The sequence below is a fragment of the Daphnia magna genome, linkage group LG8 (genome assembly GCF_020631705.1).
Source record: "Daphnia magna isolate NIES linkage group LG8, ASM2063170v1.1, whole genome shotgun sequence".
Lineage (NCBI taxonomy): Eukaryota > Metazoa > Arthropoda > Branchiopoda > Diplostraca > Daphniidae > Daphnia > Daphnia magna.
The window spans coordinates 9,719,766-9,737,359 of record NC_059189.1 but is presented as its reverse complement, the minus strand read 5'-3'; the positions used below and the strand labels follow the sequence as shown (position 1 = coordinate 9,737,359).

The 17,594-nt window shown below is 38.4% G+C and overlaps 3 protein-coding genes and 1 long non-coding RNA gene across 5 annotated transcripts; 1 reads left to right on the top strand and 3 right to left on the bottom strand.

Annotated features, from left to right (window-relative positions):
- The first annotated feature begins 169 nt into the window (after positions 1–169).
- LOC116929129 lies at positions 170–1,643 on the top strand. Its single transcript, XR_004397624.2, has 3 exons — positions 170–325; positions 424–483; positions 555–1,643. It is a non-coding gene; the product is annotated as an uncharacterized LOC116929129 (long non-coding RNA).
- On the bottom strand, positions 454–2,915 carry LOC123475190 (lithocholate 6-beta-hydroxylase-like). The gene is made up of 13 exons (XM_045177518.1): positions 2,774–2,915; positions 2,616–2,712; positions 2,410–2,559; positions 2,215–2,331; positions 2,066–2,148; positions 1,839–1,990; positions 1,651–1,766; positions 1,471–1,590; positions 1,265–1,396; positions 1,112–1,200; positions 904–1,047; positions 670–832; positions 454–597 (listed from the first exon to the last, which is right to left on the bottom strand). The coding sequence occupies exons 1-13, from the start codon at positions 2,848–2,850 to the stop codon at positions 520–522; spliced, it is 1,518 nt and encodes a 505-aa protein (XP_045033453.1). The 5' UTR covers positions 2,851–2,915; the 3' UTR covers positions 454–519.
- On the bottom strand, positions 2,804–8,180 carry LOC116929126. The gene is made up of 6 exons (XM_032936282.2): positions 7,865–8,180; positions 7,471–7,765; positions 6,911–7,375; positions 5,925–6,827; positions 3,829–5,865; positions 2,804–2,942 (listed from the first exon to the last, which is right to left on the bottom strand). Exons 1-5 carry the CDS (start codon positions 8,102–8,104, stop codon positions 3,830–3,832), a joined length of 3,939 nt encoding a protein of 1,312 aa, XP_032792173.2. The 5' UTR covers positions 8,105–8,180; the 3' UTR covers positions 2,804–2,942; position 3,829.
- A 1,487-nt stretch (positions 8,181–9,667) lies between these two features.
- LOC116929128 (uridine 5'-monophosphate synthase) lies at positions 9,668–11,822 on the bottom strand. Of its 2 annotated transcripts, none has more exons than XM_032936286.2 (6): positions 11,694–11,822; positions 11,312–11,449; positions 10,869–11,249; positions 10,434–10,810; positions 10,150–10,373; positions 9,668–10,081 (listed from the first exon to the last, which is right to left on the bottom strand). In XM_032936286.2, the coding sequence occupies exons 2-6, from the start codon at positions 11,438–11,440 to the stop codon at positions 9,783–9,785; spliced, it is 1,410 nt and encodes a 469-aa protein (XP_032792177.2). In that variant the 5' UTR covers positions 11,441–11,449; positions 11,694–11,822; the 3' UTR covers positions 9,668–9,782. The 2 variants fall into 2 exon arrangements, with proteins under 2 accessions (XP_032792177.2, XP_045033454.1); XM_045177519.1 differs by lacking the exon at positions 11,694–11,822 and adding an exon at positions 11,517–11,677.
- Positions 11,823–17,594: the final 5,772 nt, after the last annotated feature.

Genomic DNA, 17,594 nt, shown 5'->3' with positions numbered 1-17,594 from the left:
TACTTGGTATTTAGTGAAAACCTGCAATCGAAATGACAGTACTTGTCAAAACAATGTTTCGGGTTCTACTAATATCTGGCTGGATGCAGCTACAAGGCTCTTTCTCGTTCGTCTGCTCACGAACTGTTGCGCATGCGTGAATGAAAATGAGTCTACAGGCCTTAAGCATTAAGTAGGCCTTGGGTAACCGCGTATAAATATTGTATGCTGGGTTGATCACAGACTACCAAGTAAAGACCACCATGGTCGTCACAATAAGACTACTGCGTACTACTGTCTCTGATTAACTACTACACCATTGACTTAAGTTTGGATCACGGATCTGGTAATCCATTGTAACAATTTTAAAGAACACACACAAACAAATTTTATTCTAATTATTCGTACCGCTCTCGACATTCAACACCGGTTCTTTGAAAACAGCCGAACACCACCGACACTTAATGGTTCAAGAACCTTTCAAATCTCCAACTTTATTGATTGGTATGCAACAGTAATACTACATTAGTTGAAATCGGACTAACGGCTTTCAATGCCCAAAATTGCATGAATAGGTTGCAAAACACTTTGGAATCCGTCATCAAATTGGAGCTTCTCCTGCCAGATCCATGACAAAATATACACAGAATTTTGTAGTTGAGTTAGGTTATTAAAAAATTAAAGGCGTACCGGAGTTTCTTTCACCGTAAAGAAGCGAAATTTCTTGACAAGTGTGCAAACAGCCATTTTCATTTCCTCCATTGCAAATCGCATCCCCACACAATTGCGTGGGCCTACTCCGAAAGCCATAAAACTGTAAGGACTGCGTTTGGCTTTGTTTTCAGGGGTCCATCTGTTTTCAATTAATGGCAATATTTTTCTTAAAGCTCAATTTTATAAGCTTTCCTAGATTTCAGCTTTTACCTTTCGGGGTCGAATATTTCTGGATTTGGATAGTATTCTTCCATGTGATGAAGGGCGTAGATTGGTACGGTGATAATGACTCCTGCTTTAATGTTGATACGACCGTTATCGTAAGATATATCTTTTGTGCATTGGCGTTCAGTTCTAAAAATGAAAACGTTTAAACCATGTAGATAAGCCACACACATGTCATTTACATTGGACGTACCGCACAGCTGCTGGGTAAAAGCGCAAAACTTCTAGGATAACTTGTTCGAGATACGGCATATCTTGGATAAACTCGTGACAGATATCGTCCTTTATTGAATTTGTTTAGTATTGTATAAGAATACCGCAAACATTCCTTTCAAGTAACGCTTACGTGATCTTCTAGTTTTGTAATGATGCTGTCGTACAACTTATCCTGGATATCTGGATTCCTGGCAAGCTCAAAACAGGTGCTTGTAAGGGTAGTCGCAGTCGTGTCGAAACCAGCCAGCATAAACAGTGTCGACTGTTAATGCGTTTGAGACGTTAAACGTTGACTAGTTGGACAAAGATTTGCCTGATGATGTTAGTGTTTTTTACCTGGCCCATTACAATCTCTTCTATTTCCTCTCGTGACCACATCGCAACCTTTTTGCCACCAACATCCTTCGTGAATGCAGAGATCGCCTCGTCAGCCACTTCAATAAAATCGTGATATTTCTATGCGTAAAAGAAAAATCAGCGATGCAATACAAAAACTTTCGTGACTTAAACTCATACCTCTTTGGATTGTGATCGTTCTTGTAGCATATTCTGTAGTAACTGGAAAAAGAATTTTAGTTCCTTGGAGACAAATAGACTCTCGCCAAACAGAGAAAATAACTTGGGATACGTGACTATTGAAACGACAGAAGAAAACGATAAATGTAATATCAAGCAGCACGGAGAACTGCCTTTCCTAGACTTACAGGGCAGCAGGATGAGAGGTGTTTTAACAGAGGGGGGATTGAAGATAATTTGGGCGTTTTGTATGAACGGATCGTCTTTGTCTCCGAGATTGTCGATTTTTAACCCGAAGGCGCATCGTGCAATTACGTCCATAGTGAAAGCATTGAAGATCCTGTCACAGACAACCAATAAAATACGTTAATTCAACTAACACGAACATCAAACGATAAATTTGCAAGTTTGGTACAGTTTGGCATTAATTTTTCCTTCGGTTTGTGCAGCTATACTATCACATAACTTGTGAACGCAGTCGTTAATCAGCAAGGACATCTATTAGGAAAAAAACAGAATTTGCATGCCAATAATTCGAAAGTTATTCAAAAAGTCCGTAAATACTTTCTTTATTTTGCCGGTGGTGAACGCTGGCGTGACGGATGAGCGGACATCCTTCCATTCTTGACCTTCAAGAACCGTCAACCATTTACGGACGATATTTGATTTGAACTTAAAAGCCTGAAAAAAAAAAGAAGTAACTTTTCGTCAAGTACTTGCTGAATCAACACTTTTCATTTTCGAGTCATTTATTGATACCCTGCGGTCGACAAAGTGGTCAAAATCTTTCACGAAAATGGCCTTGATCATTTCAAGATCCGTGATCCAAAGGTTTGGATTTGGGCCGTCAAAATAGCCGAAAATCTTGCCGTACTTTTTCACCAACGAAACGTCGTACTCTGCAGTATTCTAGGGTTAAGTTTTAGCATTACGTTATACCACAAAACTGTACTAAAGATTCTTACCTTCTTCCAAAGTCCCCACATATTTCCAAAGAAAGGCACAGGCTTGGGGCCAGGGATGCCTTGATCAACAAAGTAATTAAATTGCGACGTAACATACCTGTGAAAAAAAATGAGTTAGATTAGTCAAGTTGGACATTACATGAGATCAACGTATTTACTTGTATAAAATGTAAAGACAAGATACGACGGTTATAGCCCAAGTCACGGGCGACGACAGAAATTCGAACGCATCCATTCAAGGACAAATGCTGCAGAAGACTGAACAGCGGATGGAGAAAATAGTTTCATCCTGTGTGAGTCACGCGAGGCTGTTGGGTTGTATTTTGCCTGGCGGTCCAACGGCGGATACAACATGACAACGCATTATTTACTTTCAAAAATTTCCTTATTAGCTGCTTATCAAGACAAATAATTTTTATTTGTGGTAGCGAAAAGTGTACAGACGTGATGCTTGGCGCTTTATCTTAATTTCACAGTTGCTTTTACACAAGATAAGATTTTCAGCCCAGAGATAGTAACACTAATGCCGTTGCATGTTCAGCTGTTGGTATTTAGGCTATACTAGAATGGCGATGAAAGCGAGGTTCGTCCTTACTTTGGTATCGTTTTGCATATGGGAAAGTTGCATATGTCTAATATATTTCCATTGAATTCTACCGTCGTAGACCACGACGCATGCCTCCAAATGTTTACAACAACGGTTTATCCGCCAAAAACCTATATGATAGGATGCGAAATACTGAAAAGGAAAAGAATGTTGGCATTCCAGTGAAGACCATCCTGCACCGTTGAGCATTATTCTTTGGTATGGAAAGTGGGACAAGACGCGACCAAGAAAACATTTTTGGTTGTTCATGGACGTCGAGCGGATGAGCCTTTAAGGGAAGTGACGGCTTTGCAGCAATTGTGGCAGTAATAAACTGCGAGGACTGTTGCTTTTTCCTTAATTGTTTTTGCTCACACAAGCATCAAATTTTAGGGATGTTGAACTCATATTAGAGCATACATCTAACCCAATACAACACAACTGGAATAAGGTGAAGGTATTTTTATATGCATACAGCGAGGTGCTTCTTTTAACTAAAAAAAGTAACACACTTGGGCAACGCATAGCCAGAAATCAGCACAAACAAAAAAAAAAAACGAAAAAACAACAACACAAAAAAAAACAACAAAAGTTAACAACTAGCTAAAATCGTTAAATGTAGCTTACATCATTGTGTATCCTCATGATCTTCAGCGTGGATATCGAGGTTCCGTTTCGATTGAAGAAGGCGTTGCAGAAATTTCATTTCGTCGAGCTGCGATTGAGAGCTGTAGAAATTTTTGTTTAAAGCTGGTTGAAAACCTGATGTATTCGATGAATAAAGAGCCGGTTCTTTGGCTTTAATCATTTTCAGTCGAGTGATGCGCTGCTCCACTAGACGACAGAGAGCCATTCGGCTATAATGACACGTAAGTGCCATCTCACGCACTTTGGTAGATGAAACTATTTTGAACACTAAAGGATTCTCTTGCCAAGGTTGGAAACTGGAACAAATTTGATGTAAATAAGGCAATAACGAATAGTGATCACCAAGCCAAAGAAGGCAAACCATAACTTCAACCAAGCAATCGAGGATTTCCACCCTTTCTGATTTGATAAGTACGGTCATGTCTCGGGTGGCGAATTGCTGAGCGATGTGGCGGATGAGACTAACGCACGTGGCAGATTCTTTAAGACTGGACACTTCTTCCATCTCCGTTTGGTGGATTTGAATTAAGATGTGCGCCATTCTCCAGGTGGACAGCTTGGCCAGGAGAGGAGAGAATACATTCAGGCTATACTGCGAGGGATGGGGGTGCTGTTTTTCATTGCGGATGTAAAGCTGAAAACACTTAACGATGTTTGTATGAACTGGTTCTAGCAAACTGGAGTCAGATGGCGGTAAATTCTGATCAACAGCAAGGTCGCCGGTGCCTAAGCAATTACCAATGTCTTTTATCCAGGCTTTGAATAGCGCATCCACTGTAATGGTAGTAAAGGTGAAAACATCTGGAATCAGATGATCCAAGAGGTGTGGTGCACGGGAAATAATGCCAACGAAGACATTTTTATCTTCGAAATATGAGTAATTTTTAGATCCGCCAAAACAGATTTGATGCATCAGTGATTGGACTAGTTCGCGGTCTTGGAGCCAAACAAAGCATTTGAGAATTTCAATGATTTTTTTGCTGCTAACCTTTTCTGCGCATTGACTGTCAAACTGGATAAGCATACGACACAATTCCACATATAGTTCCTTCCTAGACGGATGCGATTTCAATTCGGCTTCACCCAACTTACGAACGTCGAGTATAAGGTCACAAAGCCGTTCAAATGTCAAACTGAATACTATCAATCCCATCAACAAGACACGATCGAAATGGGCCAGATCTTGAATGGTCTCCATACTCATCACCAAGTGAATATACGAAGCCAAGCTTGCTTGAAAGGCGGCGTTATGGCGGAAGACTTTCTCGTACGCCTCCGGCTCTGCACTTGCGTCCATTTCAGTGCCTAAAGAGCTTTCGGGTAAAAACCCAGTTTCCAAAAGTTGATCGATTCGGGTATTCAGCAAATCATTGACTGCTGATTTTCCCAGTGTAGAAAAGGCGAAAACTTTACCAATGTCTGGTGATAACAAGATCGAATCCAGAAGACAATTGGTATGGATAATGTCCTTAGAATCATCGACGAGGCACAATTTTTCAATCAGAATCTGGAGCAATTCACTGTCATTAAAACTAACGTAGACCTTGAATAGGGGAACGATTAACTCCAGCAGAGAACTCGACGAATGAAGATCACTGGAAGCTACAAATTCACAAAGCTGCCGGAAGAGACCTCGACACGAAGGGATATTGTTGATTACGTCATAGTAATTTGCTTGTAAATCGATAATCAACAAGCATTGGCGATAGACATCCAATCGGCCGAATAGAGTGACCACTGATTCAGTTCTCTCCGGACTAGTCGTTAAAGCGTTTGTCTCCATGGTGACGATTAAATAAAGGAAGGAACTGATTTGATGATCGTCTAAAACGTTGGTCTGCTCAGGCGAAAGAAGTTTGGTTAGAATAAAGGAAATGCGATCAGCTACCATTTGGGCCCCTTCGATGCAGTCATTTTCGAACAAATACCAGGCAAGGCTGCAAAAACAAGCAAGTCGTCGGAAGATATGAAGCGGGGTGACAAATTTCATTATCAAATCGCCACAGGTATTCCAATCTGAGAAATTCAAATGTCGTTACATCATGGTAAAGCGATTAAGATCGAATACGGCTTACCGCTAATCCTGGATTCAAAGTCGGCAACTGCTTTGGCGACTCTTATGTCACGAATCCCTTCGACAAATACGTTAGGAATGCCACTGGTAGGGGATATCGTTTCGATTGGATTAACCACGTAAGTAGCCATCGATTCCAAGAGATCAAGACCTTCTTGCTCGGCCTTCAGTTTAATACACAACTCTATGAGGCGCCAACTCCGTTGATTTGCTGCTGGACAAGGATCCGCCCATACTATACGTGGTTCTGCCATGGAGAAAGCTATCACTTGTTTGAGAGTCGAGACAAGCTCTTGTTGGACAGAGGAAGGAACATCAGTCGTCGTTTCCAGTATTCGTAGTATTTTTTGTTCCATGTAATTGATAACGGAGTCGATACCTAGCTGGTATCGGCAAGCATGACGAATTGACTGACTTCGGGGTTGAATGACGAGGGCGTTATGATAGTAAGTCATCATATTTTTGGCTTCAATGTTCGTTCCATTTTCTAACCATGCGATGCGATCAATTGTACCAACAAGCTGCGTCTGCCCATCCAGCGTAAGTTGTTGTGAAAGTGGCCAATTTTCTTTCGATTCAATCCATTTAACGACTTGAAAAATCCGTTCGTTCCAATCGAAATTTCTTTTCCAATCAACACAGTGATCCCGCTTGTTGTCAGTCAATTGAGAAATAACCGTGAGATGTACGTCTAAGAACCCAATTGACTGGAAAATGTGAGCTATTAGACGATCACGGCCCTCTAGTTGTGTAAAGGATAGCTTAGTGTTGTCATATTTTCCTTGCAGGGGAAAGAACAGGACACGCTCCTCGTATACTAAATTCTTCAGAAGTATTGCAGTAGTACACCGCACTCTATCTTCATCAGTTTGGTTCCCAGCTATTTTGGCGTCGTCAATGTGTTCTGCAATTCCGTACAAAATGAAACAAGTACAAAACCAACAAAAGAAAAACACAGTGGAATGTCAGAAGGGTATGAAGAAATACCTGATTCATAAAAATCGGACTTCCCAGAAGGAGCAGAGGTGTCGGTATTTTCAAGTTGATTTATGGATACGAAACTACCATTCATTTCACTGGCATTCCCAGCATCACGCTTTCTTGCTGGCCATGTGCACCCTTTTCCCGGAAATGCTGGGATAAAAGACCATGGCATGAGTTCTTCACTGATTTCGCTAAAAGCTTTTATAAAGACAGGGAATTCAAGAGGAGAAATGCCTGTTTCAACAGCCTCTGGCCAGACGAGATGAAATACCATCGCCAACATCCAGCCCTCGGAAATAGGTTCTACTTCGTGGTAACAATTTTCAAAAAACGCAACCAATGAGAACTGGTGATCACTGCCTTGTTCAAACTGAAAGCTGTGCTTTTGACCATCACATTCAACATTTATTTTCCCTCCTGAATAGCCACCCTCAACTGGGATTGTCAAGACTATTATGGCAAATGTCCCTGGAAGTAGAAAGAGTTAGACAATGAAAGAAGCTCCACATTACCACTAGGCCTACATATGATTTCAAACTGAGATAAAGAAAGTTATTTCTTACCTGGTTTTTTCTCGGATTCAGAGTGGAATTTGATGTGCTGCCCACATTCAACAACTACCAATTTGCATAGATGGATATTCATCACTTTACTAGGCATTTCGATCTTGAACCCAAACAAATTGTGTGTAACAAGTGTAATCAGATGAGGAACTGCTGTATACACAAAGCTCCCTGATGCACACTTGATTTTAGTTTCATTAATATGTAAGCTACATCCAGAAGAGGGATCCATAATGTCTAAGCCAGGCTGTGTTTTCGCTGCATGTTCTGAGATTCTTTTCAGAGTTCCCAGATCCTTCATGCAAAAGAAATTAGAGGGTAGTTATAAATGTAATTATGTGATATCAGGCGTCCTTTAAAATTGATCGTATGAAAATCATTAAGAGGACATTACCCGGTAGGAAACTGGAACTAACACATCGACACCGAGTTCATTGACGTAGAATGATTTAATCGAGAGCGATGGCATTGGAAAGCAAAGTTGAAGACCCCAAGCAAAATTTACACATACATTTTGTCTTTGTAATTGTAGGGCATTAAAAAGCCTTTCCCTGTCGACACTCATCGTTGGCTGCACATAAATCAATGTTAATGGAAATTTATATGAGTAGCATTGGGTCGTGCATAACCACATGCAGGCACGCGCTCATTGCAGACGATGAGATCAGCTGAGGGAAGAGATGAACTTGTTAATGGTGGTTGATTCCCGCTTCCCGGTAAATTATGTTTTTCGTCGAAGAGCGATAAACTAATTGCAATTCTTCAAAATGATATATTAAAGCACATTGCTATTGCATGCCATTGCAGAGTTACGATCAAAATAAAATCACAAATGGGGAACAGGCTGCAAACAGTACTTGTGTTAAATGGAAGTCGGGTTATCATAACTGAATTCCTCGAAATATTGCATTTTTTATAGGAACTCGAAAAGTTGTCCTGGGTAATAACCATCATCGCTATGAAACGCGGACTCATAACGTTGAACAGACGAATCGGAGTGAATTGCGGATGCTGACATGCTTTCTATAACGGACATACACAATTGCAAGCCATATCCTTGATGATATCCGTCAATCATCCAAGAGGGTAACAGTTGGAAAATTGTCCCACTGACAACATCATATAGTAACTTCGTAAACCGTCGGAATAAAACAAAATCTAAGATAAAATATGTAATTTGTGTGTTAAATTCCGGTTTTTGTCAGTAGTACAGATATATTCCCGATTTTGAAGAGACTATACTGATCATTTAATTGTCATTTCATAATCTCTCATGCTCCTATTCAATCTCGGTTACGACTTACAGCATCTCCTGACGCTATATGAGTGTGGCTACCAGGGACTTTGAGGAGTTGCTGGACAATGCTTATGGTTAGCAAGTTAGAAGCTAATTGCTGATTTGGGTAGTAAGACATTTCATTTGTAAGGAACAGGGTGGCATGGCGAGGAGGTTCCTTGGAAATCGTAAGAAATGTCTCACGTTGTGGCCACAACTGTCCTGCTGGTTGTGGTTGCCACATGATAACATGTATCACTAGAAATAGCAACAGACCAGCTAACTAGGACTTTAAAAACATTTAAATAAAGCTACTACCGGTAGTCAACAAAGAACAAATTTAAAATAAGACGGTGAATCGTGCTTGCAATTACTGTTTGCTAGTTTGTCTCGGAGGATCTCAGGTACATGAAGAAACCTTACACCCTCTGTTCGCAAGCTTCAAAAGTATGGAGAAAAAAAGGCTTGTAAAGTATCTCTAAGTTAAAATACTTTAAATGATATTAAATGCTAACAAACGACAGTCTCATTTTCACGGTAGCATACAACAAAACTATCTCCCTTGTCAAACCCAAATGTTATTCGTATTAAAGAAAAAAAGATCTTAAAATATGATCTCTTTCCATGATATTTAATCACAGTAAAGTCTTCTTCCATAGAAATCAACGATTTTTTAATGGAACAACGAAAATACTTAACAATCCAGTTCGGGGCAACCTACCTGTGGTCTTAACTTAACAAAACAAAAAATCGTTATAAAAAGAAATATATCTATACATTGTACATTATGCCATAAGATAATAACACTTACCGAAATCTCTCATCAAACAAAATCTTGTTGTTGTTGATAGTCAAATTCCGTTCGCCTTCAAGTGCTAAATAAGAATACAATTCCAAAACCAACTAAAAAAACTCATCAGGTTGAAAACCAACAAAAGATTGTATTTAAGCAGATTAACCCTTTTGAGAGCCATCTGCAATCACATTTGTGTTTCCATCAGAAACTGTATCCAAGTCATTCATGAAGCTGTTTCTCCTAAGGATTTGTAATTCGTTGCGTAAGCGCGGCCCAACCTTCAGTGCGGTAGGTTTCCGCAGTAGCTACCACGTCTTGGCTGTTGATGAGACCCCTGCCGACAATGATGATATCAGCGCCACGCTCTAGAACAGCTTTGGCCGGTGAGCAATATTGCTGTCCCTTTGAGTCTCCAGACGCAGATGAGGAGTTTACACCAGGTGTGAACTGAATCCAGCCAGGGAAGTCAGAATTTGGTGCAGATTGCCCGACGAAGCCGGTAACAATATCCGAAGCAATCAAACCCCATTTGGCGGCTTCTGCAATTACACATTTAGAGCATGACTTATGCAAATTGAACAATTCCATTCATTTTTTAAATAAGAACCTTTAGCATAGTCTTCATTAGTGAGTGCATTTTTCGTACTCATTTCAAGGATGAGTACACAGCCACATGTCCGACGGCTATCTGACGACGAGTCACCGAACATATGGGTAATCATCTCCGGTCCAGGAAGTGGATGAGCAGTGATTAGATCAGCCCACTCACTGATCCTATAAACACCTCCGTGAAACTGCTGCTGCACAGTGTTGGCAATATCAGCAAATTTCCTTTAGAATATATTAAGATCAGGTAAAACTCAGGGTGTATTCCAAAATTCTTTCCGTTACCTATCTTCCATTATAAGGAACTCATGAGCTCTTGCCACCTCCTTGAGTTGCCTTATTTTTGTTAGTGAAAAATCCTCTAAGATGTCAACATGAATTTTCAGGACAACAATCTTCGGGCCGATAGATTCTGCCAGTGTGATAACTTCGTCCAAGCTTGGAAGGTCAGCAGCAACACAGAGATTTGACTTTTTTGCCATCATCAAATCGAACAAACGCGATGCTATAGGATGCTTACAACTCGAGCGGCGTTCCTCAAGCGAGACATGCAAGCGAGGATTCCGATTAAGAATAGGCTGACGATTGCCTCTGATGAAATTCATAACTTCTTCAGCCACCTTATGGTCCACCTTACTTTGCTTTTCCAATGATGCCATGATCTGAATAAAGAAGAGATATGTTTTAACTTATCACTTCCCAATCTGATTAAGATATCACCTCTTCCACATGAAAAACTGAACTTAATTCAATTCCATGTTTAGAAAGGTTTTCCTTCCCACCCTGTCTGCGATCTAGCAGCACAATTGCATGGGTAACTTCAATGCCAAGCTTTCTCAGTTCAATGGCTGTTTCAAGGACACTGGTCCCTGTTGTGACAACATCTTCGACAATAATGCAATTCATTCCTGGTCTGAAGTCTCCTTCAATGAGTTTCTTTGTCCCATACTCTTTGGCTTCTTTTCGTCTAAGAAGCATTGGTACTCTGTTAGTAACAGAGATCAGAGTAGCTATTGGTAGAGCAGTGTATGGAACACCACAAATGAGATCAACTGTTGCATTGTTTGAACATTTTTTCCACAGTAATCCTGCAACTTTTTCCTAGTTAAATTTGCATGGATAAGAATAAGAAAATATAAAAGTTTGTGACTTAGATTGCTTACCAATATAGCCGGATAGGAAATAATCAGCCGAAAATCAAAATATATAGGAGATACTTGTCCACTTTTCAACGTGAAAGAACCGAATTTAACGGCTTGAATATCGAAAAGTTTGACAGCTAATTCGTCCATTTCTGGCAACTGAATTCAATGAAGGAAGAAATGAATGAAAAAAAATAACAAAACAAGTAGTACTTCTTATAATTACAGCTGTATCAATAAACGGAGTTTGAAAGATTTCTTGGATTCACGTTTGAATACTGACTCCAAAAGAAACTCAATAGTGCATCTGATACATGAACGCTGGACAACACGTTTAGGAGGGAACAGAAGTGTAAGAGAGAAAGAATAGGCTAAATTCGTCTGCAAAATGTTATCTACGTACGCCGCTAGGAGTTGAAGTAGCCCAGAGATGAAGACGAGATCGGCAACTATTGCAGTCCTGTTGGCAGAGTCATAGAACCCTGGTTGGTTCACGCTGAGAGGAATCCCTATACCACGTTTCGTTGGTCTGTATGTCTAAAATTTCGACGATTTTGGGGCGGGGCACAGTGGTGGAACTAGAATCAGAGTCATCTATCGAGAGAAACTGAGTTATTCAACGGCCATTGTCAGTGTTTCTATTCGAGCTTAAATTTTTCTGGTATCGTCTGCTCTGTTCGTTTCCTTTACAGTACCGGTCCACTTATAGACCAAGATCGGATGCTGAGTTGCCAAGGCTGAATTCCGACCTGGGGTATTTTTCCTCTCGGGCCCTATAGGAGGGAAATGAAAAATAATATATTTAATTAAGTTGTAGTTAGTTTTATTACAAAATCTTTGGGAATCGTGTACTATACCTCTGTGCTGATATAATACACAAAATTTTATCTCCAAAAAAGCTATTATTTTTCCAGGAAACTTTTTGAAAGGTACTTGTTTACAATGTACCGTAGCAGACGTAAAGTGATTGACTGTGACTAGTGACTGTAGTGTCAAACTGTTTTCGTTTTTTATGTCATGAGTAGTGTAGTTTGTGATATCAGTAATGAGTTATTTGACACAATTAGTCTTTTTAAGTTATCTGATTATGCTAAAGGATTTATTCATAAGGAAAAAGAAATTTACTTAGAAAAACGTCTGCTTCTTGTTCTACAGTTGTAATACGGGGAGGGGGTGTTGTGGAAAGGTAAACAAGTACCTTTCAAAAAGTTTCCTGGAAAAATAACAGCTTTTTTGGAGATAAAATTTTGTGTATTATATCAGCAAAAAGGTATAGTACACGATTCCAAAAGATTTTGTAATAAAACTAACTACAACTTAATTAAATATATTATTTTTCATTTCCCTCCTATAGGGCCCGAGAGGAAAAATACCCCAGGTCGGAATTCAGCCTTGGCAACTCAGCATCCGATCTTGGTCTATAGAACCGCCTAGCTGTGGAACCGGCTCGGTTATCGAACCGATTTTTCTTTGCCGTGTTTCAGCGTCACCGTTGGCCGTATTATGAACTAGACCTATTTTTCCATGGCGCGAATCAACGGGTTTTGCCTTTTAAAACATGCACAAAATATTATTGCAATGGGTTTTATCTTTTTAGGCAATGTTGTAAGTAGGTTCAATGACCCAACTTATTATAATAGGCGGCAAAGTAATTCATACCGGAAACAATAGAAAATAAATTAGTTACTGTGTTACTTTTCTCTGTGTCTGTTATGAAATGGGAAAGCTTTGACTGTGGATGGTCCCACAGCAGTGAAGATACACTTGTATCTCACCATTTATATCCATAGACTATCTTAAACATAGATTTAAAATGTTTTTCAGATAATCATCGTACCGATTCGAACACGGGACTCTAAATCCATAGCGAACATTATTACCACTGCGCTATATACCCTTACATTCAAAGAACGCCAAAGTTTGAGGGATGAAAGAATCGACGATAGGTGGCATTAAGATCGAGTGCTTGGCTATAGAACCATTCAGTTATAGAACCGCGCACAGGTCGGTTCTATAACTGGACCGGCACTGTATCACTGTTGTGATTGGCTGTTGAAGTTTTCAAACGTGGTGCACTTATCACACACCCGCTGGAGGCTCTGACTGCTATTTCCGAAATTAGACACAACGACAGACGATTCCCCCCATGTCGTGAACCAAACAGGGTTCTATGACTCTGCTGTAGGCTAGTAGATGCAGAATTGCAAACACACCCACGCTCAATATCTGAGCGCAAAATAAAATTTTGAACGGCGATCAACTCATTTTTATTTTGAATTGAGCGGCGCTGTACTCAAAGTATTTTGTCTTTTGTATAGGAATTATCCCAGGTAGCAGTACGCCATGTACCGGGTTTCACGTGGGTAACTAAATATCGAAACCGGTTCCATTACCCGCTTAGAACTCATTTTGTAACCCGATTTTCCCCCGAAATTTAGCCAGGAGCTTTCAATTTCCGCCACAAGATGGCACTGAAAGGAATTGTCACCCAGGATAACAACGTTATTGCTTTGTTCCGTAATTTTTTAACTTGGTGTCAAGGGTTACTGACAGTAGAACTCCAAGACAGTAGAACTCCAAAAACAGTAAAGTCCAAGACATTAGAACCCTACTTTTAAAAATATTTTTAAAAATTGTTCGTAAATCCGACAGTAGAACTCCATGTATAATAGAACTGCAAAGACATTAGAACCCCACTTTTAAAAAAATATTTAGAAATTTTTGATAAATCCGACAGTAGAACTCCATGTACAATAGAACCCCACAAAAAAAAATTAAAAATAACAAATAGCATGAGACAATAGAACTCTTCTGTCCGACAATAGCACTCCAATTCCCGACAACAGAACTCCAGCGATTGTTATAAAATATCAAATGCCCGACAGTAGCCGGCAGAATTCATTATAAATAGAATTCGTCAATATTTATTAAATATATCCATTTTTAACAAAGGTGTAAAAGTTGCTGCACTAGAGAGAAGACAAACGTGTTTAATATAATGAAATTGGCAACGTTGCGAAAGGCGCAAATTTCAAAAAATTGTGAATTTCCATCACAAATTTAACTTATAAATAATTGCCTAATCTAGATGAATTAGGTATTTAAGGAAAGAAGAGCCCAAAGTCTCGGTGTGTAAGCTTGTCTCTCCCCCCCCCCCCTCTAATAATGTAAAAAATTTAATTATTAATAACTCCTACATTTTAAGTCGGAAAGTTATAATTTTTACAGGAATCGAAAGATCTCGTTGAGCTCTTTAGGGGGGGGGGAGACAAGCTTACACACCGAGACTTTGGGCTCTTCGTTTGCCCATTTAACACTAATAAACATAGTAAATATTTATATTTTCGTGATCCTTGTTTCACGAAGAATGCTTTGATGCGAAAAAAAAGATTTTATAACGTGTTTTTTATGTTTAATTTGTAAATGTCTATTGACCAATCCTCGACGAGCATGACGGCGGCCATGTTTTACGCGGTTTTTACAAAGGTATATGAAACTTAGGGCTAGGTTATCTTTTAATTAATCTTTTAATCAATTTATCAATCATCCATTTATACAAGGAAATAAAATTTACGTTTTATTCATTGATTTAGTTCTCATAAACAGAATTTGGAGTTATTAAAATTAAAATTAATAAAAAAATCTATTCGAAGCCGAAAGCATCGACCAGACTTGCCGTGATCGAAATCAATTTTCAATCGCGATCAAACTCAAACTCAAAAAATGATCGATCGATCAACTCATTTCAAATGAGTTTGATCGCGATCAAACTCAAAAATTTTGATCGCGATCAAACTCATTTCAGCGCTCAAAATTTCTTATTCCACGCCATCTACTGATAATTTGTGGTAATATGCTCCCATAATTTAACTCGCAATGTTTAAAATTTTTTCGTTTTACTGTACATGTTCGTTTTACTCACCGCTAGATGGCGTATGAAAAAATGAAAAATTGATCGCTAAAATGAGTTTGATCGGCGATCAACTCATTCTGAACTGAGTTGATCGCGCGATCAACTTATTTTGAAATGAGTTGATCGCCGATCAACTTATTTTGAAATGAGTTGATCGCCGATCAACTTATTTTGAAATGAGTTGATCGCCGATCAAACTCAAAAAATTGATCGATTGGCAAGTCTGGCATCGACTAGTCGATAAGAGTCGATTACCACATGGTCCATTGGTTAGCGAGCAATTTTTCGTGTAATCTAGATTATATTAGATCGAAATATATATTTACAAATACTGTTTACGTTTCTAATTAAATAAAACTTCAGTTATGTATATTCCTGTACCACTTTTGTAAATTTATCCTACGCATCACTAGTCCAGCATCAAGTGAGAGTATCACCTTTTTTAAATTTAACTTTAAAATCAAGCGTTCATCAACAATACACACAAGAATTTAAAATTAATGTATTCTGCAAACGTTTTTATATTTAAACCCTAGATTCAAACGATTTAATAGGCCTACAATAATCATTACAAACTAGCTATCAAAAAGGCACACTCTAATGGACAAGTCGACTCTTATAGACTAGTCGACTCTTATAGACTAGTCGATAAGAATCGACTTTCCTCAGTAGAAAAAGTGACGGTGCGATTCGTCGCTAAGGATCGACGAGATAGTCTGCGACCAGCCTGCGTGTAACTGTTTTTTTACACTCCAGCCAACTTACACTCACTCTCTTTTTCTTCACCATAACAGGGATGTGATTATAAAACAGGTTTCAGCCGCTGCAACTGAGGCGATCAGCCTGAAGTTCATGTTTATATACGAGTTTCATTTCCACAACTTCTTATTGATTTTAATTGAATATATGAAATGTAGTAGAGGTTGATGAACAGTCTGCTATCTTTTATTTATTTATTTTTCCTTCCTCAGCTTTTTCTGTGAAAATTATTCCATCGTATCATGTCAGGCACAGCAAATCAAAAATCAAATAAGATTTGTTTCTTTGTTAATGCTTTTCGTTTTTATACGCAGCTGAACGAGGGACAGTTGTGAAATAGAATCAAATCGTATTATCAAATAATAATATATATCCAGAAGCTATTCTAGTTCTGGATTTTAAACCAATTCTATTCAGTGGCATATATCATAGCTGAACAAACAAATGCTGTGTTTGTGGATTGGAGTCCCGGCATATCATACATTCAATTTTGAATGAAGACATCCCAGGTGAAAATTTACTTGCCAATTACTCAAGAAATACAATAAAAAAACTTGAGTAATAGTAAAGGATTTTGGAACAAGTATTTTTACAATAATAACATAGAAATACTATAGAATTACTTGAAGCAAAAACACTTGTAGAAAATAAAACAAGCAGTACCGAAGCAGTCATTTTCTAGTGAAACCCTCGTAAATGTACAATGAAATTCAGTGAATTTAGAATATAATATAATAGTAGACTAGTCTACCATTGACCAAAACGGAGAAATAGAAAAGTCTTCGATGGGGATTGAACACGGAACTGCACATAACTAACTATCGCAACAGAGCGCCTTAACCACTCAACTATTTTGATATAATATTATTTCTACATTTTCCTGACTATATTGAGGATTCAGTTAAGAACTTAGAAAAAATTCTGACTGAAAACTAAAGTATGTTTACATTTAAGACATTTGAGTATGTGTTAATAATTAAATCATACTTTTAATAATTATATATTAATTTTAAACTATAATTTCTATCTTTTTCATTTTTAATCGCTAATTTAACCCAAATATTTCAAAATAACAAAGAAAATGTTAATGTTCAATAACAAATTAAAAAAGCCAAAGTGAAAATAGTTGTATAAAAGCAAATAAAATATGACAAATTTAAAGGGGGAATTAAAATTTACCTTTAAGTCACCAGAAGAAAGTTAGGAAAAAGGTAGAAACCAAAAATTGAGAGTGAAGCATATCACGAAAAATACATGCATAAAAATATATAAAGTAGAAGTACAGTGGCAATCAGTAAAAACAATGTGAGCCTCAGTAAGAATATAGTGGCATTAATGCCCAATGTAGTGAAACAGCAATTACTATAGTAAAACAGCAGTTTGTGTCAGTAAATATACAGTGAACACTACTGAAAACAAAGTGTGTCCAAGTAAACTTGTAGTCGTCACTAGTGAAACAGTAGTGTGTGTTAGTAATACTGATTTTGAAACAAAGAAAAAAATACGCCCCCTTAGTGTTACTTTTATTTTACTGCGTTCACTACAGTAAAATGATAGTTTACTTGGCTACATTATCATTTTATTGTAGTACAATATAGTATTTTTTTACCTGGGATAGTGAAACAGTAGTGT